Genomic DNA, 26,207 nt, shown 5'->3' with positions numbered 1-26,207 from the left:
GTACGGAAAAACATCTACCAATTGGGTCTGCTGTGTAGTAATTGCAGAGCAAAAGGGTAGAGATTATGACCATAGATAGACTCTCAAAACTTCAATAAAAACAGAAGAAGGAAAATTTTTGCTGGCTTATGGAAAGGGGAATGTTGTTTGAGATGTCAGGAGTCAAATTATTCAGCAAATTTAATGCAGTAACAGGATATAGCTGGATTTTCCTGGATAGGTGTCTTCAAGTTCTGCAGTTTCACTCATCATTTGGAAGTACTACCTTTTGACCTGTATTTGGCTTAAGTTGTATTGCATGTAGTGAATGAGACAGTGGACAGTGTAGCAGGTATGGACATACGTCTCAATGATCCAGTGAATATCAGAGCAGATTGAACAGAGTATCTGACATTCCGAGAGCCAGTAATTTTAAACTGAATAAAGCCAAGTGTTAATGTCAAACAGTGAACATAATATATGTGGGGGAAAGACTGACCTGAGAGGGAATATCAGAGGGAATTTCTTACGTTGAATCGAAGAGTCAGGGAATATTGAACATGTCAAAACCTGGAGATAGGAAAAAGATTTAAAATGTTGTGAAGCATACTGATTTATGTCAACAAGTGCTTATCTAACTCTGAAGGATGGGCAACTCACTTGACATCCCTTCCACAAAGTCACTGCCTGAGCATGGGCACCTGGAAAGAAGAGAATTCAAAGGTTTTGACATCAGCCAAGATGCTTTCATGTTTTGATTCACTGATGGACCTAAAAAGGTGCATACAAAAGATGGTTAGGAGCGATCTTACTGTGCTGTTATGGAACTGATTTTTTGCCATTCTCATTTGTGTCAAGGCCAGTGACGGCTACAGAGCTACAGTATGCAAGTGCTGAAAAAGAGAGTGTTTTTGTTACTCGTCTTTGGAGAGTCACCGCACTACGTGGTTCTGTAGGCGAAAGAAATGTCACATATCTTTGTTTGTATTTATTCATTCCTTTGAGATGCCCTTTCTTCCTTGCAAGCCAAATACTAAAAAAAAACCCAAACTGATTAGTCTTATGTCTACTTTCTGTTGAGAACTAGTGAAAAGCCACATTCATTACTCTCCTTTTGCATGTTATTTAATGTGTGATTTTCAGTGTATATATTATAAAGGGACTGTACAGGAGTTTAAGCCTCTTCCTAACAGTCTGCAGAGACGATTTCATACACAGTGAATGAAACATGTATTGTAGATAGGTATAAGGTCAGTGATTAAGACATACCTTTTTGAATAAATAGGTTATTGCCTGGCCAGCTGATACTTTTTTCTGACTATATCAAGGAATATCAACATTTCCAAAACATCTTTGCTAAGGAAAACCTAGACTGTAGCTGTCGATTGTCCTCTGGAGAAATGTCAAAAATTGATGTCTTGGTGAAATATCAAATGTACAAACTTCATGGAACTCAAGGGGGAGGACAGGTCTCTGAATGAAGAAAATAGTTAAATAAGCTTTGCATGCATTTTGGGGAAAGTAATTCTGAAGGTGGAGCTCATCAAGGGCATGAATCTTAAATCTGGAAAGCTGCATGAAATGTCTGGAGACTTTGCTTGATTTGGTAGTCTGCTATTTGAAGAGAACAGAATAAACACCTTGAGGCCAAACCAGAAACGTAAGTAAGCCCAAGGGTGCATTACGTTTCATTTTCCCTGCCTCTAAATATAGTAACTGTTTCCTTAAAGTCTGCATTGCAGACATATTAATTTCTTTTTACTTTTTCCGTCATGTTTGCATAGTGTAAAGAGGGAACTAAGGTTGGCTGGCAAACCATGGGCTTTCCTTTCCCAGGGAGTTGTAGTCACAAGCAAGGGTATGGATCCGCTCCTGCAGTGCCAAAACAAGATTGAATTCCCGCTTTCTCCTGCTTTAAGCTGGTGGGTTGGCACTAATTGTTCAGGATGACGGCTTTGGAGAAGCAGTTCCCAATGGCAACTGTGTACTACTAATTGGATACTACTATTTGGATAATCATAGTATATTGGCACGGAGAAGAATGTCTGAGCCCTGCCGTCTCCTGGCAGTTGATGCAGCCACACATCAAGAACAGGGAATTCTTGAAGGTAACTGTGATCTGTGACCTTGGCCGTGAGATGCTGAGTTCCAGATCTCCCTGAACAGTGCATTTTCTGAATGTGGGATATATGTAATGAAGGATTTGCTCAAAAAATGGACGTGCCTGTGGCAAGAAAGTTCCCAGAGTTAAATATGTCAGCTCCAGAGCTGCTGTACTGGCACGTGGAGAGCTACCTCCTGTAGTCTTCTGTGACTCATGGCTAAATACTCTAAATGGGAGGAAAAAAAGCCCTAAAGGATGACTTAAGGAGCCTATGATAGTGGCAATCAGTTTTTCACTCTTTGTGAAATACAGAGTGATTCACGGTTTAAAAAAAAATACCACCACAGCTCAGAATTTGTCAGGAGACACCAGACAGCCAAGGAGCTGAGCACCTGTTTGTAAAATTGCTGAATGCTAGGTAAGTCCATGGTGGACTAACTCGACACACTGCCTCTTTCCCGAGTTGCGGCATGCTCCTTTAGCAGTAGAAGTTCTGTTTCTTGAGGTTGGCCTCATGAAATCTGGCACTGATGGTACCAGATGGAGACAGCAAAACAGAATAAAATAATTGGAATAAGCCTGTATATCTGTAGAGAACTCGTCACTTGTATAGGTGTCTATGTCGTGCTCATTGCTTGCTGTTAAGAGTTTCCTTCTTAGGGGGAGCTTGGTCCTATGTAGAAAGATTTCTTGGTTGAGCGGAGATTATATCATTGGTCCCTACATCTGTCTAAAACCTGGTATTCCTGATATGCAACATTGTGTAGCTCTATGCTTCACTTTCAAACTATGTGAGTTCACACCCCTCGAGCATTATTTTAAATTTGGTTTCAGAGGGGCTGCAAATGAAACCCATTTGAGTCTGCCAAGTTTCGTCAAGTATTGTGTCAAGCTTACAAATTTTGCACGATTTTGATGCATAACCATAAATCAGCCCAGGTGTGCTGAAAATGTCCCTAAGTTTTAGCATACCTTTTGATGAACTTGCTCTGACATTTGAGTTTGTAAGAAAATACAGCACTAGGGAACTTTGCAGTGTTTAATTGTTGATGTTACCATACAGCTCTCACAGTAGTGTAGACTAGAGTCATACGTGACCTGTCATTAAATGGTAATTCATCTACTGACAGCTCAATGTCTGGAGTGTGCTGCCTTTTTCCCTAAAGATTTTGTGAAAAAATAACTCGGAGTATAAAGTTTTCCCAAAGTTCAGAAACATTTCACCAGGGAATGTTTATTAATTTTAAAAACTTTTTTCCCAGCTGTATGAACCAGAGCTAAACATATAATTGATTTATTTTTTGGAGTGTTAAGAAAATATGTTTCCCATAAAGGGAGTATTTCTGGCAACAGAAATACTTCTGGAGCTGAATTACAGTGTTATTTGCTTGCATCTATGTTGTTAAGAGTAGTGTGCGCTAGTTTTCCAGCATGTCCTTGTAGCTCCAAATGGAGTAATATACCTTAACATACATTAATCCAGAGGAAATAGAGTAAATCAAGTAAGTTAGGAAGGCGTAATTCTGCTGACCAGTTTTTTTCAGGTTAAGGGAAAGATTTGAAAGTTGGAGTGAAATCCTTTTTTGAGCTATTGAGGCACAAAAGAGTCTAGACCGCTTTAAAGAGCAGAACCTGCTTTCTCTTCATGCTCTTGCAGTTCAGAGGTTGCTTCACTGACGTTACGCAGACTGCATCCGAAGTCTTTCACATGTGTAATGAGCAGAAGTGAAGACCACCCTCGTAAAGGAGAACTTATTTGGAGGAGTTAACTCTTCTGTGATAGGATTTTAAAATACCCTTTCCAGAATGTTGCAGAAGTGGTGAAGTGTGAGCGTGTGACATTATTCAGTAGCTGCTGAAGTGTGCCGAGATGAACATGTTACTACTGTAGGTTGCAATGTGCAGTCAGTAGGTGTGTGATTCTGAGTGCCTTTATTAGAATTAATCAGTAGTTTACGAAGGGGAGATGAAATTAAAGGCCTGAAAACCAATATTGTTTACTGGTGACTCACTGAAGGAGAGGCAGAATGCTGTAGTATAATCGAGTGAATAGTGTTGTAGGCAGCTGAAGGTTTGGTTTAGAGGTGCAATCGGTCGGTATTTGTGAGCTGATAGGTGTGATCCGACTGGGTACTATCCAGCCAGGTTTTGGCGGTGCTATGCTTTGCTGTGGTGTGCTTCCAAGCTCCTCACGTGACTTCAGCCAGCCGTGAGTCAGGATGTTTTTCTTCTGTGCTACAATAAAAATGTTCAGTTAAAGAACGGGGTGGATATTCTTAAGGGCAGGCAGGCGAATTACATTTCTCAGCGTCGCCCACTGCAAGTCAGAGCTTTTAGAGTATTAATGTTTGATGATAAGTAACATCAAGGTAGAGCAGTTGTGAAGAAGGTAAAAATAGATTTCAGTTAGGGAGAGGTTTTATTTCAAACCTCCCTCTAAATTAAACAGAAGAACAACTTCCCCTTACAGTGTACAGCTACAGTCATCATACTCCTTTCCTTCTCACTGCTATGAAATAGCTGCAAAGGCTTAACTTAAAACAGACTTGTTAAGCAAGTAAGGAAGCGTAAGAGGACGTGACCTGCTTATGGTAAATTACATCTGTCCGCTCTTTCTTCAAGGATTCCAACTGCGTGAAATTTGCTTTACTGTCATGTCCTGTACTGAGAGTGTTTTCACAAATGTATTGCAGAGCAGTTATTGTTTTGAGTTAGTCGCACTTACCCAGGATTTCTTCTGGGTCCCTACTCGAAGTATGGTTATGGAAAATCAGTGGTTTCTTTTGGTTCTTTCAGTTAGGAACTGAAATCATGAATCTTTCACCACAAAGAAACTAGTACCAGCTCAAGGTACAGTATGCCCCCCCTCACTTTTCTTTTAAGGGATGCAATAAGAGAAGGAAAGAAAAGATCATGCTGCTGCTTCTTCCCAAATACCATCCTTTTGGTTTGTTCCCTAACGGACCAACACTGATCTTTTTATACAAATTGTGTGCTCATATTCAGATCTTCGTCTGATGTAAATTGTGGTAGCTTCACTGACTTCAGCAGAGCTGAGCTGTTTTACACTGGCTGAGGCTTACCACAGGATGTAATACATTAATATATTTCTGTGCGATGCTATAGGTTATGCGACGCTGGAGCTTCTCATAGTGGGAGGTTCTGGTTAAATGTTTTTATGATTAAAATTGCAATGTCAGTTTTGGATGGGTGATAAGTGTGTTTAAGTGATGGATCTGCATTCTGGCAGTATTTGTCAGAGGTTTTTTTGATGGCTTAATCTTTGGCTAGTACAACTGGTCGCTCAGTTTCCTTGCTCTTGCTCTTCTGAGTCTCTTCTCCCTCTCCGTTTGTCTGTCCATTTTCCCCTATTCCTGCTCTTCTGTGTTTTCGCTATCTCTCTCTGGTCTTGACAGGATTCTTGTTGGTTGAACACTGAGGGCAGGATGAGGAAGGTATCTTCAATACCTCTTGCATAACTTTATTTTACCATGATGAGGTCCAAGTGACAGAGAAGGTGATAATTAAACCATGAGTTCTTCAGGGCAGGTTTAGAGGAAGTATGAACATTCACTTGCAGGACTCTCAGGTGGAAGGATTTATAGTCTTTTATAAACTACTTCATTGCTTTTGCTGGGCAAAATATGTAAATTTACCAACCAACAAACAAAAAAAATAGATTAATAAACCCCAAGAGAGTATATCAGTTTGCCTTAAAAAATCCAAGGAAGGAAACACAAAATACGAAGGACTGTATTATCTTGTAATGGGTACACTGTGTTAATCTTATCCTAAACAGTCCTGCAGAGCAGTCAGTGTCGTATGATGCTGTAGTAATGTGTTTTGTCTAGGGTCATGCGTTGTCTTTTAACTGCCCTTCTTTTTCCCGAAGGACAGTGAATCCCATTAGGGGAAACTTTTTGCTTTTCCTGGTACTTGACAAGAGCATAGACCAAGTCAGCTTTGCAGCTTTGGAGGAGAGCCCAGCCCAACTTTTGGGATTCTCAAGCTTCTGTTGGGATGTGGGCACACAGTGAATTTCTCTAACACACCAGTTGAGGGAGAGGGGTTGGCTTTGGGAAAGCAATGTACCCCTCCGATTGACCAGAATTCCCCTTCAATTAAAAAAAATGCTTAAAATGAAGGCAAGTTTTATTCTAGCAAAGAAAGACTCCTCCTTTTTAGGAAAACGTGCTAACCTTTTGGTTATTTCTGAGTGCTCATGAAAATACAGGTCAATCTCTGTTTAAGTTTTTCTGGGACTGGGGTTATCTTTTGAAATGCATGGACTCTTCAGCGAGGCATCTCTTACATCAGGCTTACTTTTCTGCCCATAATGTCAGTTGAATTGCAGTTTCCATTGATTTCTTCTTCCTAAACTGCATGATTTGCACTGTGAAACTGTTTTTCTTGCTGCAGAAGAGGTGACAGATTATGTATCATCCTATGCATTATCTGTAAAACATTTTAATTTCCAGTCTGTGGGATGTCACTGGTTATTCACAGATCTCACATGATGATAAGACAAAGGACCGGCTTGCATGCCCACATCTTTTTGGGGTTCAGGCAGATATTCACGGTATGTGAGTGGACTCAGTGCTTTGGTCTACTGTGACAGTTTCTCTTCTCTTAATTTCCGCTATGTAACATCATTAAGTACAACCTCCCTTTCCTCAGTTTTCTCATTGCCACACGTTGTAAATAGAACTGAAGCTACTTTGTGGCAGGGAGAAAATCAGTTGAACAAGTGATTAAGTTAACAACATGAGAGAAGAGACTAGGGCAGTCCGATCCCCCCTCAATGTAAGGGGGGGTAACTCCACGGCCACCATTAAAGTTGGCCCTTTTGCTGTTGTGAAATCCATGAGGTAGGGAGGTGTGTCCTGGAAAACAGTCACACTGTAATGCAGCTTTATTTACTGTGCCTTCAAGGTGACTTGCTTCCTTGATGAACAAGGCTTCATTTCCCCTGTGTAAAACTCAACTGTTTCTCCTCCAGCCCTGTCCCACAAAGTACCATTTAAACGATGGGGAAGATTTTAAGGAGCGCTTTCGCTCTGCAAATGCTCTAACTAGATCTTAGTGTTAATTGCAGTAGGTCACCAATCACTGCTGGCTTTCAGACAGCAATGCTTGATCTCTGAACAGTCAAAGCCATGTAAGGATCCACTTTCATACTTTTTTCTGTCTTGCTTTTTCAACAGTTACATCGCAAACCAGCGAAAATTAGAAAGTATCAATGATAATGAAGTTGGATTTTATGTTGGACTTAAAAATCTGTGAGTACATGGGATGCATATTTTATAAAGCTATTTTTTCTTTATTGCTATTATAGAACCATATAGAGACCTCATCAAACTGTAGGCCTAACTTTGTGTGTTATAAAGGACAGTTGTAGATCTTGCGGTTCAGCCTCATTGAGATTTCATCCACATTCTTATTTTAACCATTATTATCATTATGCTTTCCACTATATTTTAAATGAAATATTCTAACATTTTTATGTATTTTCACAGAACCGTGGTGGATTCAGGCTTAAGATTTGTGTCCCGTCAAGCATTTGTGAAAAACGTCAACCTACAATACATGTGAGTAAGGATAGCGTCTGCCTTCTAAGTCAAACCTGCCCAACTCATGTTATTTTATTTAATTGTTAATTTATTTCTCTCTTTTACCATTTCCTTCATATAAAATGTTTTAACAAGACAGACTTAAAATAGTCTTCTGTCATTAATTGACCTTAAATAAGGTATGTATAGTAAGGAACTGGCAGAACATAGGACACATACGATAAGGAACTGGCAGATCATAAGTCCAGTTCATCATCCTGTCTACATGGACTCCATCGATCTACAATAGACTCTGGCTGTGTCTTTTGTGGTAAATGTAGCACAAAGAGTGCCTCTCAGCTGAGTGAGTTGGTGCCGAGGGTATGATGTCCACACTACGCATCACACTCAGTGACATGGGTTTGACTAGCTCTAGTCTGATTCAATGGGCTGAACATATTTTAGCAGCTGCGCTGCAGTAGGTGCATACATGGAGCACATCTAATATAATTTGACCAGTGTGTGTGCCCAGAGACTATGGCATGACTGTGAACTTAAGTCCTGTAAGTGGGAATGTCCAGAAGATTCACTTCAGAAGCTCACTCAAGATCTGAACTAATGCACCCAAAGCAGAATATAAGAATGAGGTTACTTTCACCCCCAAATGCAATTTACGGTTCATGAACTTCAGGAAGCAGAGTTGGTGCCTGTGCAGCTTTTTGACTGTGTTTTTCTAGATCACTTACACTTTAGATTTAGCAAAGGCTGAACTGATTAAAGTTCGTTACAAAAGTACAGAGAAAAATGATCAGCTGAAATGAAAGACTTTTTGTTTCTTTTTAGTAAAAATACATGTCCCTGAAGGACTGTAGTGCCTTTTGGTGGGACAGACATGGGGTAGCTTGCTTTGCTACTTCCATGGAAAACTGTGGGTCTAGTCCTACAAAATATTGACATCATGTGAGGGGCTCAGTTTGTCACCGGTACCCTGTTTTAGCCACGTATTCAAGTGTGTATTTCAGTCCATCCATCTGCGTTAGATATTTATAACTTAACTTAACCCCTTGCTTTTGTTAAAGACCTAATGATATCGGGAAGACAAAAGGCCAAGCCTGGGGCTTGTAAGATACTTCATTGTAATATGGAAGAACTGTTGAACTGAGCACAGGGCTGATTGCTTTGCTAATGGAATGGAGTCACTTTCTGCACCCGTGTTTTCCAAAGAATGGCAATTAATTCATGTAAGGAAGTGGACGTGAATGTCCTTATCTGTCTAAACAGCAACTGCTGCTGACCTTAATGTGGAACAGCTGCTGGAGGAGTGTGAACCAGGTCTTGTTGGCCTATGAGGCTTACATATTACTTCATAGAGTCATTAATAAAGTAAATAGCTTTTACTATAATCAGTTGGCGATATAAGAGAGGTATCTTCTAGAGTGAATTTGTGTGTTTACCTGTGTAACAATTGCTCAGTGAATTATGGTTGTAAAAGATGAAATTCCATAAAGCCAAGTGCATATCCACTGTGCAATAAGAACTTACTGGCTGAGAGGCACATTTGCAGAGAAAGATTTAGTGGCTGTACTGGGACAGAATCTCAGTGTAATGTGGCAGAACAAAACAAATTCACTCTGGGATCAAAAGGAATTTTGTGTTAGATTTTTACATCTTTTCCCCATTACCTTAACTGCTGGGAAGGCTTCTATTGGAATATTTTTATCGGTATATAGATTAGGACACTGAATCTACCCATCATCTTGAAAGATATTACAGAGAAGAGCAACAGAGCTATAAGGAGCTTGTAAAGCAAGTAATTTAAGGAGGCTCAGAGGCTGAGTATGTTCAGTCCAATAAAGAGAAGACTGAAAAGGAACATACATCTTCTTACCTTTTAAAGAAGAGCAATTGTGATGAGGAGAGCAATCAGTTCTCTCCATGACCATGAGTACAGAGTGAAAAATAATGTGTTTAATTTGGAGCAAGGTAAATAGATGGTTGGAAGACCTTCCCAAGAGTGTGGGCAAGTAGACAGTGCAAAAGGTAACTGAGACAATTGGTGGGATCCTCTTGATAGGCTTTTTTGCCTGTTTCCTTAGAGAAATGGGGTTCATACAGTCACAAAGTCTCTCTGTCCCCAGTGGTTGCTTCTAACCAAAACTTACACAGGTAAACAGGTTTTCTGAAAACTGACCATTGGATAGAACAGGGAGACCCTATTAGAGTTCACACTTAAGGGAACGTCATCATTGTGCATATATGACATGCTAGGCACTACAGAATCCACAATATTCTGGATGGACAAGATGTCTTTAAAATACTTCAGCCACAGGAAGATCTTCAGCTGGAGCACGCAGTCAAATGTGGAATACGTATCTGTTGGTAAGCAGGCTTTCCTAGATCTGTAATTCATAAAGGCGCTTGTTAGAAACAAATTGGGCTGACTGACACCTGTTCGGTTGATGTATGTGGAATCCTGATCCAGAATACTTACGTTATGAACCAGGAGCTTATCCAGTCTCGTACTGTGTTTTGTTTTGGTGGCGATTTAGTAATGTTAGCAGACACAGGGTAAGCCCAGATAAGATGGAAAATATTAAGTGGCAGCACCTGCTGTATATGCACGTGACAAAGCAGTAAGTACGGAGGCGTTTTTTGCCAAGGCTGATCTATTACCCCTGCAAAAAATGCATTTGTTTGTTTTCTCTGGGAAGTCTTGATGCACACTAAAATGTTTCTGAAAGCCCCAGTGAATCACTGCTTGTTGTCATCAGCAATAAAACTCCTTTTGACTGCACTGGGAATGAAGTGCAGCCGCTGTTGTGGTTGGGACAGTGAAAACTATTAAGACTGAAATAATTTTACTTTGCAAGAGTAACCTCCGAGTACAGGACTTTGAGAAGTCTTGCATTTTATTTTGAAACAACAGTTTGTTACTATCCCATAAAGAAAACAAAAACTCCAAATGCTTTTCTGAAGACTGATGTAACTGTATAAGCTTTAATTTTGCTAGTGATACTATTACACTGTTCTTTTTCTTCTATGAAAAATCTTACAATGTAGTTAAGGAGCTTTATTATATGAATGTAGTATTTATTTTATGAATCATATAAGAATATCAGATTATAAGGAACTTATTAACACACATTTCCTTAAGCCCTTTTTTGTCATTACCTTATTTTCTTGGCCAAACTTCTGTAGCCCAGATATTTTTCTAAAGTTATGTATGATGAGAAGATTTGAGTAATAACATAAACAGCAGGAAAATAAATGCTCTAATAGGTATTACTTAAATGTAATTAATAGCCTTGCTCATCTAATTCTGGTATTCTCATTGACCTTAGATTCAAATTAGTCAACAGTCACATTTAACAAGCTATTAAACAGTCCTAGTTTAGTAGTAATTTATAAACATATCTGCTGCTAACAGTAATTTTACTGGACCCGTGTAATACACGTGCATGGTGTATTGTCAATACCTTTAAACATAAAAATACCTTTCACAGCAACTGCGTATTTCCAAAAATGTTAAAAAATAGCTATTGTTACGTGACAGGCTGTGTATAATTGCATCGTTGAATCATAGATTTGTGTGTGTAGTATATATCAGCTCTAGATATTAAGATGTGTTTGTATCTCTACACTGTTCGGGTTTAGGTAAGGCAGCCAAATGAAACCATTTGAGACCTTGCTGCGGATTTTCCCTTGCTTGCACACAGGGCTGGCTCCAGCCATGGGCAGAGCAGGCAGTTGCCTGTGGAGGGAAACTGAGGGTAGCAAAATGCCCATTTCTTCACCTCTTCCCCCCAGTTCTCTCTAGATCTGTTCCCTTCTCTTCCTTCTTGCCTCCCCTTGCCAGGGGCACTATAGTCAGTAGAGCTGTGCCTGTGTTGCTAGCTGTGTGAATATTTATGCAGCTTTTCAGGCTGCTTTTGCACTCCTCGTATTGCCACAGGTTTGTTTTTAGCTGAGTTAGGGCTAACAAGTTTAAAGTGAGCTTGATATTTGTATGTAAAATACTGGCGTGCTTTTGACTGAATTTGGGTCCTCTCCTTAGATATAGCTTTGGAGCCAGGCTCTGTACTCCCGACTTTTTTTTTTAAATTTTTTTTTAAGGAAAAAAGGCTTTAGAACGCCAGATGGATCTTCTTTGGGCTGCTCACCATGATCTTTTTGTGTGTAGTTGAATTGGGGAACTAATTTATATTCTCTTTCCATGGAAGTGGAAGTGTGGGCCTTAACCACTCCATAATAAGCCTGGTAGTGATTTTTTCACTTAACATGAATTAAAGAGACTACAGCAGGCATCTCTATAATCAATACAAAGGGCTCAGTTTAGGAAAAATATATATAACATTAAATTTACTGTCAAAGTATCATTTAAGGTGATCAATCTGTAACAATGGTCTGAAAAAATTCTGCTGAATTACTTGTCAACTTGAAAAACCTTAAAGTGCTAAACTACATGGGAGAAAAGGCTACAGTCGTGGAAGCACTAGATGTTTCAACCCACGATCAAGAATATAGGTTCAGGAATTTTTTATTACTTTTCTTATTGTTCTTACTTCCTTGTCCTGGTGCATATCAAGCACAACTGGTAAAAATCTGAAAAGACAATTAAAGCTATGAAGGTGCTTTTGGTTTTTCAAAACCGGAGTTGTTAAAAACAAAATAATGACTCTTTATTCTTTTGATAATTTTACTTAAATTATCAGTCACGTTATTTCACTGGCTCACATGAAGTCATTGATACCTGCACAAAGTGTTCAGAAAGTAACGCACCTGGTGACATTTGGGCGGGAAGTCTGGCTCATGAGTCTAAACAAGTAAGGGCTATTCTTTTGTCTAAAGGTTTGCAATAATCCTCCAAAAGCAATGACTGACCTGAGGCTAAGTGACAAGAAGGTACAGCTATGGCAGCACCTAATTCTCACAGTCTGCTGTCTGATAGAGTTCATAGCTCTGAAGCAGGCAGCTCAGCACCTCACGAAGAGATGGGATGAGTTAGATGACCCTGAGTAAGTTGAGCAAGGAAACATGTGAGCAGCCAGGAGAAAATCTTTAGGAAAGATGGGACTTCAGTCCTGCCCATGAAGTAGGTGGGCTGTTACATCCATGCTGGGTTACCTATAGCAAGCCCTCTCCCAGAGTCAGTCTTCATATTTTTAAGCTGTTCTTGAAAATTTTATTTTTAAGGTGTTATTTTCTTAAAAGAAAAAAGAGAGAAATACTATCTCAGAGGATAGCTGGGACCCTTACGTTAAGATGTTTGTGGCCCATTTTCAGATTTGTATTGTGATACTTTGGTATTTAGAAGGTGTTGGTGGTAGAGGGTTTCAAATCCCCCTCGACTGTCCTTGGTCTGGAATCGGAGCTTGAGCCTGGCTTTCGCATTAGGGCGCCAGGGAAGATCACACAAAATGAAATGGCTTCAGCTAGACAGAGCATTTCCCTGAGGAACCTGTCGTCTGATGGTTAGGGAGTCCTCCTGATATGGAAGAGCGGGGTCCTCTCCTTTGTGGAAACTGGGAGCCAAACCTGGTCATCACACGACCTGGAGTATGTTGCCTCCCACATAGAGTAGTGAGTGGCATGAGCACCTGTCTGCAGGTAAAGCCCACTGTATATCTGCTTGTCTTTTGGGAAAGGTAGGATTTAGTTGCTGCACAGGTAAGAGAAGTAGGTGCATGACTGGTTTGGTAATACCACAGGGGCATCCGCATGTGCTGCTCAGCGGTGTCAGAACTGGAGAGGTTCTCCTGCACGGTGAGTGAAGAGTTGACTGTGGAGGGATGAGATTTGATGTGCCTTGGTGCTGGAGACAAAAACCCAAGTCTGAATGGGGATTCGAGTTCTTTCTTTCAACCTCCCAACATACGGAAAAAATCGTAGTGGCAGTTTTTGCTTAAACACGACTTCTGTCCTACGTGCAAATTGTACTTTAATTTTGATATATCTGATCAGGGTCCATGAGACGTTTGCACCAGCATCTGCCATAGGGCGGTCCAGTTCACCTGACTAATGAAATCTGTTTTTGTTCTCACACATTAGGACTAGTCAATTTGTAAACTTCAGGCTGTTGTTTGTCAGAAGCAATCAACGAGGAAATATAGTAAATAAAATCTCTTAAAGATTCTGTTCTAAACGTTTGTAGAAGATCCAACTTGTAATTTCTCAGAGATCAAGGACTGAAAGTTTGGGAAGTAAACACTGTGTTCCTTAGTCAGGAAAAAAAAAAAGAGGTTTAATCCCTGGTTTTGAATGGAATGCAACTCTAACTATGGAGCCCCTATGGCGCCTTTATAATACCACATAAAACTCATGTGGTATTTTGGCTCATAACACTGATTTGCACTGTACTGCTGGCAGTTATACAGTTTACTGCTCTCACTATCTTTAATTGGTGGACTGATAAGACTGTAGAAAAACAGCATTATTTTGCTTTGGGGTGGAGAAAGCAATTTTGTAAGCCTGGGAGGGGAGGAGTATTTCTGATTCAGATGAACATTTCTTTGCTCTGCATAATGGGAGAGGACCTTTCACTTAATTACCACTGGAAACCGTAAATGCTTAATTGACATAAAAAAGCCCAATATAGGCATTTTACAGTTTTCCTTTTGATCTTCCATGTGGGTGCATATTGCACATGCAGTTTGAAAAGAATAACTAAAAGGCTCTGATGTGGATATGTGCTAGCATGTGAGGAGGGCTTATGTGAGTACAGATTTTGGTGCACCATCAAAGAAAGGGATACACCCATTTCACTTATGAATAAATTGAGCATATAATTTACACCTGGACTTTACAAAATACTTTTGAAACACAATTAAATCTGCTGCTTTTCTGCAATGAACAGAAGTGCTAAAAGTGAAAATATTGACCCCTGCTGAGTTTTGACTTTAGATGCAGACTGGATTCAAACCCTTGAAACCCATCAAACCATAAGCGGGTCTGAGCACTGTTTCTTTACAACCTACATCAAGGGAATAAGGGCTTTTTAGAGCTGGTTTGAGTTCTTAATTTTTTTAAGAGACACAAACTATATTTTCAGTGTAAGAAGAAGCAATTCTAATTAATGCAATCCTTCTTTTTTCCCATAGCAATTTATCCAGAAACAAGCTCTCAAGTTTGTCCAAGAAGCCTTTTCGCCATCTGGGTTTGTCTGATCTGTAAGTTGTCATTTCTTAAAATAAGGTTTATTTTTGGCTGGAATGGAAGAACAAGATTTTGAAGTTTGTTCTGTTAAAGGTAGAGGTCCATCAATGATTGGGAATGAAATTCTGATCCAAAGAAAGCAGCAATGCTGGACACTTAGATACAGAGAGATTTTCATTCCAGGGCTTCAAGAAGGTCAAATGTATCTTTTAAAACAACGCAGAGGTCAAAATAGTTTCTTCCCTTCAGCTTTAAAATATTTTATTGTGAGATTACTTCACAAAAAACTACTGGTGTTTGTATTAAAATATATGAGCTAGTGAAAATACAGATCTTCAAATGAAGCCTCTCTCTCATATTCTTATATTGGCCCCACAGCTGCTATGCTTATGGTTGGCTATTGAAGAATATTTTTATTTTCTCAAATTCTTTGAGTTGCATAGTGCTTTATATAATCATTTGGTAATGAAGCACTGGTAAACATGTATTTGTTGATTGTTTCAATACATTTTTATCCTCTGTTCCATCAAGCAGATGCCACAAAAAGAGGTTATGCCCCTTAGGTATGTTTTGTTGATAATTAAGGCAGTATAATCACTTTCTTTACAGCCCAGGAAACATTGCTCACTGGAATTTTCTTTCATAACTTGGTGGTTGCTGAGCACTGTGATGGAGAGACTAGCTAGTTGCAGAGCACTCCCACTGCTATATGCCCTGCACAGGTCTGTTGGTTCTGAAGTCCCTGTTTCTTCATACGCTGTATCTAGGCCCTGCCAAAAAGCCATTGTTAGTGTGTACTTGGCTGTAGGTTCTCTGTTTTGTAGTTATCCTGACCTCAAAAAAATAGATACAGGACTCAGACCAGTGCACAGTGTGAAGCTTGGGCTTCTCCTAATTTTTCTAAGCAGTTAGTGGAGAAATGAAGTCATCTTTGCCCTTCTCCCCAGGTTGCAGAAATGTAAGAGTAGGTATGGTCTAGATTAGGAAGCATGCAAAAAAGGAAATGGCTGCAATTTTGAAGGCATACACTGCTCCCAGTTTCTTGGTGTTTGTCTGCTGCCAGTAACAGGTTTACGCCAAAGCACAAATCAAGCCAGTCTTGAATCTCTCCATCTCAGGTGAAAAGCTTCTTTTAGGCTGTGGGAGGAGTGAGTGCTAACAACGATTTTGAAGGAGAACAATGTCAATGTTGCTGATCTTTCTGAAGAATTCGGTTTGCTTCTGGGCAGAAAGAGGTAAAAAAGTATTTGGGACAGAGAGTGAGAGAATCAAATGTTACAAATATGTGATGGGAATTATGGAAATGCAGTTTAATCAGCCAGGGAAATAGCAACTGGCTGATGTGAATTAGGAGTGAATATATTTGTGTTGTTAATACCAGAGTTAAACAATGGCCATTTGGTGTCATGGTAGTAGAAGCAGGGGAAGGGTCCTGGGAGTGAGCCAGACATGGGAGAAATGGATGGTGTGAAGGTTAAACTGAGTAGTATTTGAGGTATGGAGGCAATGTGTGATGGGGGACAAGTTGAGAGACGATACAAAATTGAGGTAGAGTGTTGTGGGCTTGGGAAGCAGCTGGAGTGTAGGGATAGGAGAATTATAGTAAAGTAAACAGAGATTGTGATGAAGTGAGATAAACAGATGTGGGGGAAATGAGGGAGAGAAAGTGGGGCAAAAAAAGCAGAGCCTGAAGGGAGGAAAAACAGTGATAAAATTAGTAGATAGACGAAATATTCTGCCAGAGGCTGGCAAAAGTCTCACAGTCGCTAGCCCTTGTTCTCATGGGGGACTTCAACTTTCCAGATGTCTGCTGGAAATACCATACGGCGGAGAGGAAACAGTTGAGGAGGTTCCTGGAATGTGTGGAAGATAACTTCCTGGCACACCTCCCTACCAGGGGAGGTGCCTCGCTTGACCTGCTGTTCACAAACAGAGAAGGACTGGTGGGAGATGGTGGTCGGAGGCCGACTTGGGCTCAGCGACCATGAAATGATAGAATTCTCAATACTTGCTGAAGTAAGGAAGGGGGTCAGCAAAAACTCTACCATGGACTTCTGGAGGGCGGACTTTGGCCTGCTCAGGACACTGGTTGAGAGAGTCCCTTGGGAGACAGTCCTGAAGGGCAAAGGGGTCCAGGAAGGCTGGACGTTCTTCAGGAAGGAAGTCTTAGAGGCGCAGAAACGGGCTGTCCCCATATGCCATAAGAAGAACGGACGGGGAAGACGACCGGCCTGGCTGAACGGGGAGCTCTGGCTGGGACTCAGGAAAAAAAGAAGAGTTTATCACCTTTGGAAGGAGGGGCAGGCAACTCAAGAAGAGTACAGGGATCTCGTTAGGTCGTGCAGAGAGGAAATTAGAAAGGCAAAAGCCCAGCTAGAACTCAACCTGGCCACTGTCGTGAGAGACAACAAAAAATGCTTTTGCAAGTATATTAATGACAAAAGGAGAGCCAAGGAGAATCTCCATCCTTTATTGGATGTGGGGGGGAACGTTGCCACCAAGGACAAGGATAAGGCTGAGGTACTCAACTCCTTCTTTGCCTCAGTCTTTAATAGTCAGAGCAGTTATCCTCAGGGTACTCAGCCCCCTGAGCTGGAAGACAGGGACGGCGAGCAGGATAAACCCCCCATAATCCAAGAGGAAGCAGTTAACGACCTGCTACGCCACCTGGACGCTCACAAGTCTATGGGGCCAGACGGGATCCACCCGAGGGTACTGAGGGAGCTGGCGGAGGGAGCTTGCCAAGCCACTCTCCATCATTTACCAGCAGTCCTGGTCAACTGAGGAGGTCCCAGACGACTGGAGGCTTGCCAATGTGACGCCCATCTACAAGAAGGGCCGGGACGAGGATTGGGGAACTACAGGCCGGTCAGCCTGACCTCGGTGCCAGGGAAGATTATGGAGCGGTTTGTTTTGAGGGTGCTCACGAGCCATGTCCGGGACAACCAGAGGATCAGGCCCAGCCAGCACCGGTTCGTGGAAGGCAGGTCCTGCTTGACCAACCTGATCTCCTTCTATGACCAGGTGACCCGCCTAGTGGATGAGGGAAAGGCTGTGGATGTGGTCTACCTGGACTTCAGTAAAGCCTTTGACACTGTCTCCCACAGCATTCTCCTAGAGAAGCTGGCGGCTCACGGCCTAGACAGGTGCACTCTTCGCTGGGTAAAAAACTGGCTGGATGGCCGAGCCCAGAGAGTTGTGGTGAACGGAGTTAAATCCAGTTGGCGGCCGGTCACGAGCGGTGTTCCCCAGGGCTCAGGACTGGGGCCGGTCCTGTTCAATATCTTTATCCATGATCTGGATGAGGGCATCGAGTGCTCCCTCAGTAAGTTTGCAGACGACACCAAGCTGGGCGGGAGTGTTGATCTGCTGGAGGGTAGGAAGGCTCTGCAGAGGGACCTGGACAGGCTGGATCGATGGGCCGAGGCCAACTGTATGAGGTTCAACAAGGCCAAGTGCCGGGTCCTGCACTTCGGCCACAACAACCCCAGGCAACGCTACAGGCTTGGGGAAGAGTGGCTGGAAAGCTGCCCGGAGGAAAAGGACCTGGAGGTGCTGATTGACAGCCGGCTGAACATGAGCCGGCAGTGTGCCCAGGTGGCCAAGAAGGCCAACGGCATCCTGGCCTGTATCAGAAATAGTGTGGCCAGCAGAAGCAGGGAGGTGATCGTGCCCCTGTACTCGGCACTGGTGAGGCCGCACCTTGAATCCTGTGTTCAGTTTTGGGCCCCTCACTACAAGAAGGACATGGAGGTGCTGGAGCGTGTCCAGAGAAGGGCAACGAAGCTGGTGAAGGGCCTGGAGCACAAGTCTTATGAGGAGCAGCTGAGGGAACTGGGACTGTTTAGCCTGGAGAAGAGGAGGCTGAGGGGAGACCTCAACTACCTGAAAGGAGGTTGTAGCGAGGTGGGTGTTGGTCTCTTCTCCCAAGTAACTAGCGATAGGACGAGAGGAAGTGGTCTCAAGTTGTGCCAAGGGAGGTTTAGACTGGACATTAGGAGAAATTTCTTCACTGAACGAGTGGTCAGGCCTTGGAACAGGCTGCCCAGAGAAGTGGTTGAGTCACCAACCCTGGAAGTATTTAAAAGATGTGTAGATGAGGCGCGTAGAGACATGGTTTAGTGGGCATGGTAGTGGGTTGACAGTTGGACTCGATGATCTTAGAGTTCTTTTCCAACCTTAATGATTCTATGATTCTATGATTCTCGTATCAGTTGAACAATTCCGTTGATGTGGCTAATACATAGGTAGAAAATCAGAAAGAGGAGAGAAAGAAGAGTATTGGAAGGGGAATCCGAGAGGAGAATGATGCCATAAATAGCTTCTGAGGAGCTTCCTCTAAATCTGACAAACAAGTGTCCTGTTGTTAGCACTCTTGTAAGTCAAAACATAAAGGGATGAAAAGTTCACGATAGGGTGAAGCGGAGATATTCACCAGGTATTGCAGAGGAGATGACGCTTTGAAAGGCTTCTTCTTTTAGAACAAACTGCAGCTGCAGCTGTAAAATTACAGCAAACAAGGTAAAGACACGTAATTTGCTTTTACTAGGTCAGATTCTTTCTTTCACACAAGTGTATGTGGAGGGCCATCATGCCTCTCTCCAGCATCCTGCCTATGATGGATCATGCCCCACTCCCTTGGTGGGTTTAACACAAAATAAAACAGTGGAAGAAGAGGACTGCTCAGCCACTGGTCAAGGGAAATTTCTCTTTTACAAGGACGTTACATGATGAAACAGAAGTTGGGAAGTAAATCTTGCTGTTTTGAAAGTGCATGTTGTAGGTTTTGACCCAAGGGATCATAATGTTCATACTCTGTCTTGCACAAACAATTCTCGTCCATGCTGTGGCGGTGTTGAAGTCCAGCAATGACTTCTGTGAATCCAAATTGCTCCTTCAGAGACTAGCGAGAATGATCCCTGCAGCTGTAATCCTCAAAGAACTGCAGATGGCTTTTGGGGGGACAGATTACAGCTCTGATAAGCTCAGTTTTTTTTGATTTGCACACTTCATGTCCTCAGGAGGCATTTATGAGCATAGATTCTGTGAGCAACTTGAGTTTGGCTTCTGTACATTGAAAATACCCATGAAATTTTGTTAAGAGCAGTTATTCTCCTTGTAAAGAGGTGCTTTAAACAGTCACTTGCACAAGCTTTATTGGAACTCATCTATGCCTGTAGGAGAAAAAATAACACTGGGTCACTTCTTTCGTAGATATTGGGGTGTTCCTGTTCATATTTTACTTGGGTGTTATTGCATGACATTGTTTTTTAGTTTTATTAAATTTTGAAACTAGAATTTGGTAAGTTTGCTGACCTGTGGTTTAAATTCCGTGCAGCATACTGTATGATGATACATTTCTGTTTCAGAGCCATTTTTTCAGTTAGTGTTTCTTCATGATGTTACCTAGGGTTTTACTGTGAGACTTTCTGGAGTGTTGTAGAGGATGAATTTTGAAGGTTAGATACAATCCTTTTTGATTAGAGTTTTTTAGAGCTTGCCTATAATCCATGACTGTTTGACTCTATGAAGAATTTACCACCTCACAGAAGCAAACCATTTCTGACATGATCCTTCTGAGTTAGCTGAGCAGAGAGTCAAGTGTAGAAGAGAGGAGTTCTGATCTCTGCTTCACTCTTATGAAATAAAGTGGAGCTTGATGGAAAGCCCAGTTCGCCGTGTGCACTGGTTTATGCCAGTGAATTGCAGATAGTAGTCAAGCCCACTGTGTGATCTCTCCAATCTATGACAGTCTGGATTCTTGGTGCAAAGACAGCTTCATCCTCTACATGGAAACCATTACCCACTTGCAGTTTGCATTGCACTGAGGTTAGTAAGGTTGCATTCCTTGTCCTTCTTAACTAAAGGGTTCAACTTCTACTTTCACCCAGCTGAGTGCCTGGTGTCCCTCTGCCCCCCATTTTTTTCTATATGCATGATACGTTCTGCATTCTAAACAAATTGGTTTTTTTTGCTACAGGATATTGGTGGACAATCCATTCAAGTGTTCCTGTGAAATTATGTGGATCAAGAAATTTCAAGAGACCAAGTTTTACACAGAAACTCAGGATTTATATTGCATAGATGACAACAACAAGAGGACAGCCTTGCTGGATATGAAGGTCCCGAACTGCGGTAATACTCTTTTAACATAAAATTACTGCTAAATTATTGTGAGACAGGAAAAACAAACATGCTTTTTTACAAGATGCCTACCAGGATAACAACAGTGCTGCTAAAGGAAAAGGTTTCAGTGGAGGTGTTAACCATTCAGTGATCTTTCACCCCACATGGAATAATTCTGGGAGCTTCAAGTAAACCTTTTTTTTTTCCCTTGTTCCTTTAAGAATGTACCATTCTTCAAGTGCAGGAAAACAGAACACCGATTATAGATAACACACAAGAATTATATAAAATGCATGTGCCTTCGTTAAACTAAATAGTAGTGCTGCCAAGCTCAATAGACACAAAATTTTACCACCTTGAATTTTTTTTTCAGGTATTTATGGTTAATGAAGTCTTTATTTTCCTTCAAAAATACAAACTCTAGTGCTAGGACCGTAGGAAGAACATTCAGAAGAACTGCCTGCTAATAGAGACAAATTAGCAATAGCTCTGTTCTTCACACAGATAGAACTCTTCTGAGTTCACTCGTAAAGGCTATGCAAAAGAGTCATAACAAGCTTAGGTCTGTAGCATTTTGCAGCGTATTGTTTTCGGTTAGCTTATATGGATCTGGAGATAGTGGAAAAATGATGTAACAATAAGGCTTTTTTTGTATACAACTTTGCTGCCTGTATATGGTCCTGGGACAGCTGGTGAAAGGTTTCACCCACTAGTTGAAGAGATTTCTTCTCCTCTGTGTACGAGGGGCAGAGGCTGAGTGTTTCTGACATGACGTGAGACCTGCTGGAGTCTGGAGTTTCCCTTGCAGAGTGGGGAGCTGGGGCACCCAGCAGCAGGCAGGCAAGAAGGAAAGGGAGCAAGGGTGTCCTCCTGAAGGGCTGATTTGGGTTGCGAAAGCTGTACGTGAAGGTGAATAGCAGGAGGAACACAAAAATGATACCTTTTTGCCTTCCACATTTGCCCATTGCGTGTCCTTTTCTCCACTGCCTATGTGGAGGGTGTGACACTGTCTGATAGCAGCTGCCAGTGAGGAACAACCATGGAGGGGAGCTGCTGCAGACCCAACGTGTGCGGCGTTTAACAGCAGTAATGTGTTTTATGACTATGTATCATGCTGTTGGTCTTGCGTCCAGCTTCCTTCTGGGGCCAGGCATGGTGGTGTATTCACAACAAAAACGATGCTAGTGTCTGGTGCGATCAAAAAAAAAGCAACCTGTTTAGGGAGTTTTGTGAGCTGCAGGATCTGATTTACCTGAAGTGGGAGATGATACCGAGCTGAGCTAAATGGACCCAACAGTCTGCTCCAGCTGGATGGACTAGAAGGTAGATTAATCTGCTGGGTGTAGAATGGTCTCCTGGTGGACTGAGATCAATTAGTACAAACCAGGAACTCCAGCATACTCTTTTGTAATGTTCTTGGCTGGTACATCTAGAAGCTACCAGGTAGCTAGGATTTTCCTTTGAAAACTTTTGATAAATGCCCTATGAGACATAATTTCTTTCTCCTGAGTTCTTGACCATCTGCAGTCACAACAGACTTGTCTCTGACCTCTTGATGCTGTGTAGGTGCATGTGTGTGTATGCATGCGCGCATCCTGTGGGCATATCTTGACTAAAATACTTGCTGTGACAAGGGAAGGTGGTACTTCCAAATAGAGGAGGAAGAGGAGGAGGAAAGGTGAGTATATACGATATTCATATTTTCAGTATGTGGAATTCGCAGTAAGTGGAATTTGCATATGGGAAAGGTGCATTTTGCTGAAGATCTGTGTGGATGTCAGCACATGCCTGCAAATTATTTATGTTAGTTTAAGTTTACAGGGTCCAAATATAAGTAAACTTTACATAATTGGTTTTTTTCCTTTTTTTTTTTTCTTTTCTTTTAGTAGGTCTTTCCCCTTAATTTACCTTTTTCAGAATGAACCAGTGCAGGACATAGGTTTTTAATACAGGTGACAACACAGCCTTTTCCTAGGCACAGAATAGAGAATCCCAGATGTAGAGGAATGACCATCTTGGTGAGCATGGGCTGTGTTCTGGAAGATACCTGAAAGATCCAATGTGTGGCTCTTGCTTTCAGTATCTCTGCAGATATTTTTCTGTGTTTAAAAGGACAAGACATAATTTCAAAAAAACTCACTGATGAAGCTGGTTTATTTCATTTCCAGAAGTTTCTGAGAGGTTAATAGGTAGAATTGATATAGAAGAAGAATTCAGCTTTTGACATACGTGAACTTTTTTCCCTGTAAACTATGTGACCTTTTTAGCTCCTTTTGATGTCAAGAGAACTTTTTGGGTGTGCAGGCCTTTGAATTTTGTTAATAAAACATCTTCTAATTTTCTCTGCTAATGAAATGGTTTCATCCCATCTCTCTGGTTTGTTAAATTTTTTTTGATTTAGAAACTAAGCAAACATCCTCTCTTCTTTGTGTGCAGGTGTTATTAATTACTTCATAATATAGTAAGTGGCCTGTACAGTATGTGGTAAATAACTTGGTAATAGGACGACTCGCTACTGTGTGCTGTTAATAAATCTCTTGCTGGGAAGTTGGAAGAGGCCACTGTGGTTTCTTGATCATAAGGCTTTGGTTTGTAGATAATTGATGTGAAAATTAGCAAAGTTCTGTGGTACTTTTCTTATTATTTATATGGTGGAAGTGTTCATTAATGTGCTGATTAAAGGCTGGTTGCAATTTAGATGCCATCAGCCTTGAGATTTCTTTTCTTGAGGTTTAAAGTCAGGTATGCTCACTATCTAGAAGATTCTTTCCAGCTGCAATATTAAAAATGTCAATCAATTGTTACGATGCTTGCAGAATTATTTTTTGAACTGCATTTGAAATGTATTTATGTATGATGAAAATTGTCAGATTCTTTTAAATTTTAAATTCATACTTAATTACTATGTCAAATGTTTTTAAGTTGCATCCACCACAGTAGTATTAGTAGAGTCTTCTGTGCTGAGGAATGGTGGTGTTTAGTTTTGCCATTTTCACAGTATTTGCTGGTTGTCTGTACAACATGGACAGCATCACCACCTAGGCCATCCTCTTTTTTTTGTTTCTATCTGATAAATAGCATTAGAAAATCAAGAAAGAGAACTAAATAAGTAAATACTTCATTCTTATTACTACTTCTGTAAACTCTGGTGGCAATTGCTCCTGTTTTATTAAGTCCTTGGAAGTGAGGCATGTCTTATGCCTGGGGTAAGGTCACTCAAAAGTCCGTCAGTCTGCAGATCACCTGGAGCTCACTGAGTGCCAAGGAGGCAAGACCATGTCTTTGGGACTGGTTATTAAGGTGTTAGTTGCTCCCTCTGGTAGGCATTCAATTACTCAGCTGCTCTCATTGAACTCATTGATACCGAAAGAAGTCTTCTTTTTTCTTGTGGTATTTTTGGGAGGGGCCTGGCTTCTAAGCTGTCTCTGCAGTCCCGTCTGGATTTTTTATTGTTCTGGATCTCAATCTGGTAATGGCATTTTGCCTTATCTGGCCAATTTCGTTAATCAGATATTGTTTTATATATGCTGGTGCTTGATCTGGCTTTCAATTTTGCTTACTGTCCCAACTTTGTATGCTTATTTATCGTATATTGTTTCTGCAGATGTTTTCTTTCTTATCATTGGTCATGCATGCTAGCTGAAGTCTGCTGAACAAAGTGGTAAATTAGTCTCATGTACTAATTTGTTGTACATATAACAAACTGGCTGTTCGGGCTGGCTGTTTGTTTACATATGCAGCCAGTCAGTGGAAATGTTGTCTGATCTGAGAACTATGGGATTTTATGAATGCTAACATTTTTTGTCTGTCTCTTCCCTTGCGCATGAAGTACTGTGGTGTTGCTCTTAGTGCTGCTTCTTGTGTATGACTGACAAAATTTTAGAAGTCATTGTAATGTAGAATTACAATCTAAAGAGACGGGTTGCCCATTTTTTGCTCAGTTGGGAAAGCCGTGAATTTTTAGAGGCAATTGTTCAGATGACCTCAAACGGGCTGGACTGGATCTGACTTCATTTCAGCCTCTTTCTGGTGATAGATTTTTGTCCTAAAGGTAAATGAGTAAATGGTAATATCAGACTGGAGGCAGGTGGTTATAAATTCTAGGGGGGGGAAGCCAAACTGAAGGATTGACGTGTTTATTTCTTCGAATATACAGAAAAGATTTGTCTTATTAGTGAGTCAATAAAATAAGTATTAGATCTTAGGCAATCACAGTACAAGCAGTCTAAAATCACAAGCAAAGGCATAATCCAGTGGGTGTTGACATTTTTTTCCATTATCAGCCAGACTTCACAGATAAGACTATCAGAAGGAGAACATTACAGGCAGAATGAAGTGAGTTTAAAAAAAGCCTTAAACATTCTCCGTGTTTACCTTTCAGAATATTCATGGGCTGTCTAGCCTATGTTGTTTATTTTGGCTCAAGAACTAGATGTTATGCATGATGTATTGTGGCAAACTGTTCTTATTTTCTCTGTAAGAGTTTTAATCCTTATCTGTGATCATGGGCTGCATGAAAAACGTTTTTTATGAGAGTTTTGACAGTAATGGGGTTTCACCGTTGCTCCAAAGTCGAGTTAGAATTTTCCAATTAAAACAATGTTCCTTATTCCAACTTTTAAGTGAAAATAACCAATAATTTATGAATGGTTGAAAAGGCAACAGGGGTCTCATTTTCAAAGACAAAGACATAACTCCCTTGTAAGCATGCACATTTTTATCTGTTCATGAAGCAACGAGTAACTTTCATACAGATGTCTAGACATATGATATGTAAATCAGTGCTTGTGAATGATGATAGTTGAGCGTATGTGATGTATATGACTGTCTCATATTTTTAAAAAAAAGCAGAATTTTGTTTTACAATTCTGATTCGATTTCTACTTTAACTTGAATGAAGCAGGTTTATAATACAAAGCAGGTTAGAAATAGAAAGAAGTAAGGCACTACCTAAGGGAAAGAAATGTGTCTTGATCACTCAAGTATTGTTCCTGAACTCAGTGCATTGTGCAGGCTTGCAGAGGTACTCTGAATGCTTGACTTGACGCATCTGTGTAAGCGTGCAGTACTGATCTACTGAGGGAAAACAGCTATCTGACTGTTGGCTGGCGGTATTCTTACTTTGCTCTTACGATGTAACTAGATGAAGACTGACGACTAGATAACTGTATTCTGAAGTCTAAAGAAAGTACTTTTTTCATTTTAAAAGTGGAGACATTTCATGAAGGCACCCTTTCAGCCATATACTTGGTATACAGTATACTTGGTATGAAGAGTGAAACCCATCGTTTTACTTG

General features: G+C 41.0%; 1 protein-coding gene across 1 annotated transcript in view; it reads left to right on the top strand.

The window, feature by feature from the left end:
* The window catches only part of NTRK2 (neurotrophic receptor tyrosine kinase 2), a 208,541-nt gene that overhangs the window by 9,882 nt on the left and 172,452 nt on the right, over positions 1-26,207 (top strand). Inside the window, exons 2-5 of the mRNA XM_075138482.1 lie at positions 7,288-7,362; positions 7,600-7,671; positions 14,730-14,798; positions 20,765-20,919. Of these exons, the coding sequence (XP_074994583.1) occupies positions 7,288-7,362; positions 7,600-7,671; positions 14,730-14,798; positions 20,765-20,919 (371 nt within the window). The remainder of the gene's footprint in view (positions 1-7,287; positions 7,363-7,599; positions 7,672-14,729; positions 14,799-20,764; positions 20,920-26,207) is intronic.

Source organism: Calonectris borealis, chromosome Z, assembly GCF_964195595.1.
Source record: "Calonectris borealis chromosome Z, bCalBor7.hap1.2, whole genome shotgun sequence".
Classification (NCBI taxonomy): Eukaryota; Metazoa; Chordata; class Aves; order Procellariiformes; family Procellariidae; genus Calonectris; species Calonectris borealis.
The sequence above is the reverse complement of the archived record's forward strand: the minus strand, read 5'-3'. Positions and strand labels throughout refer to the sequence as shown.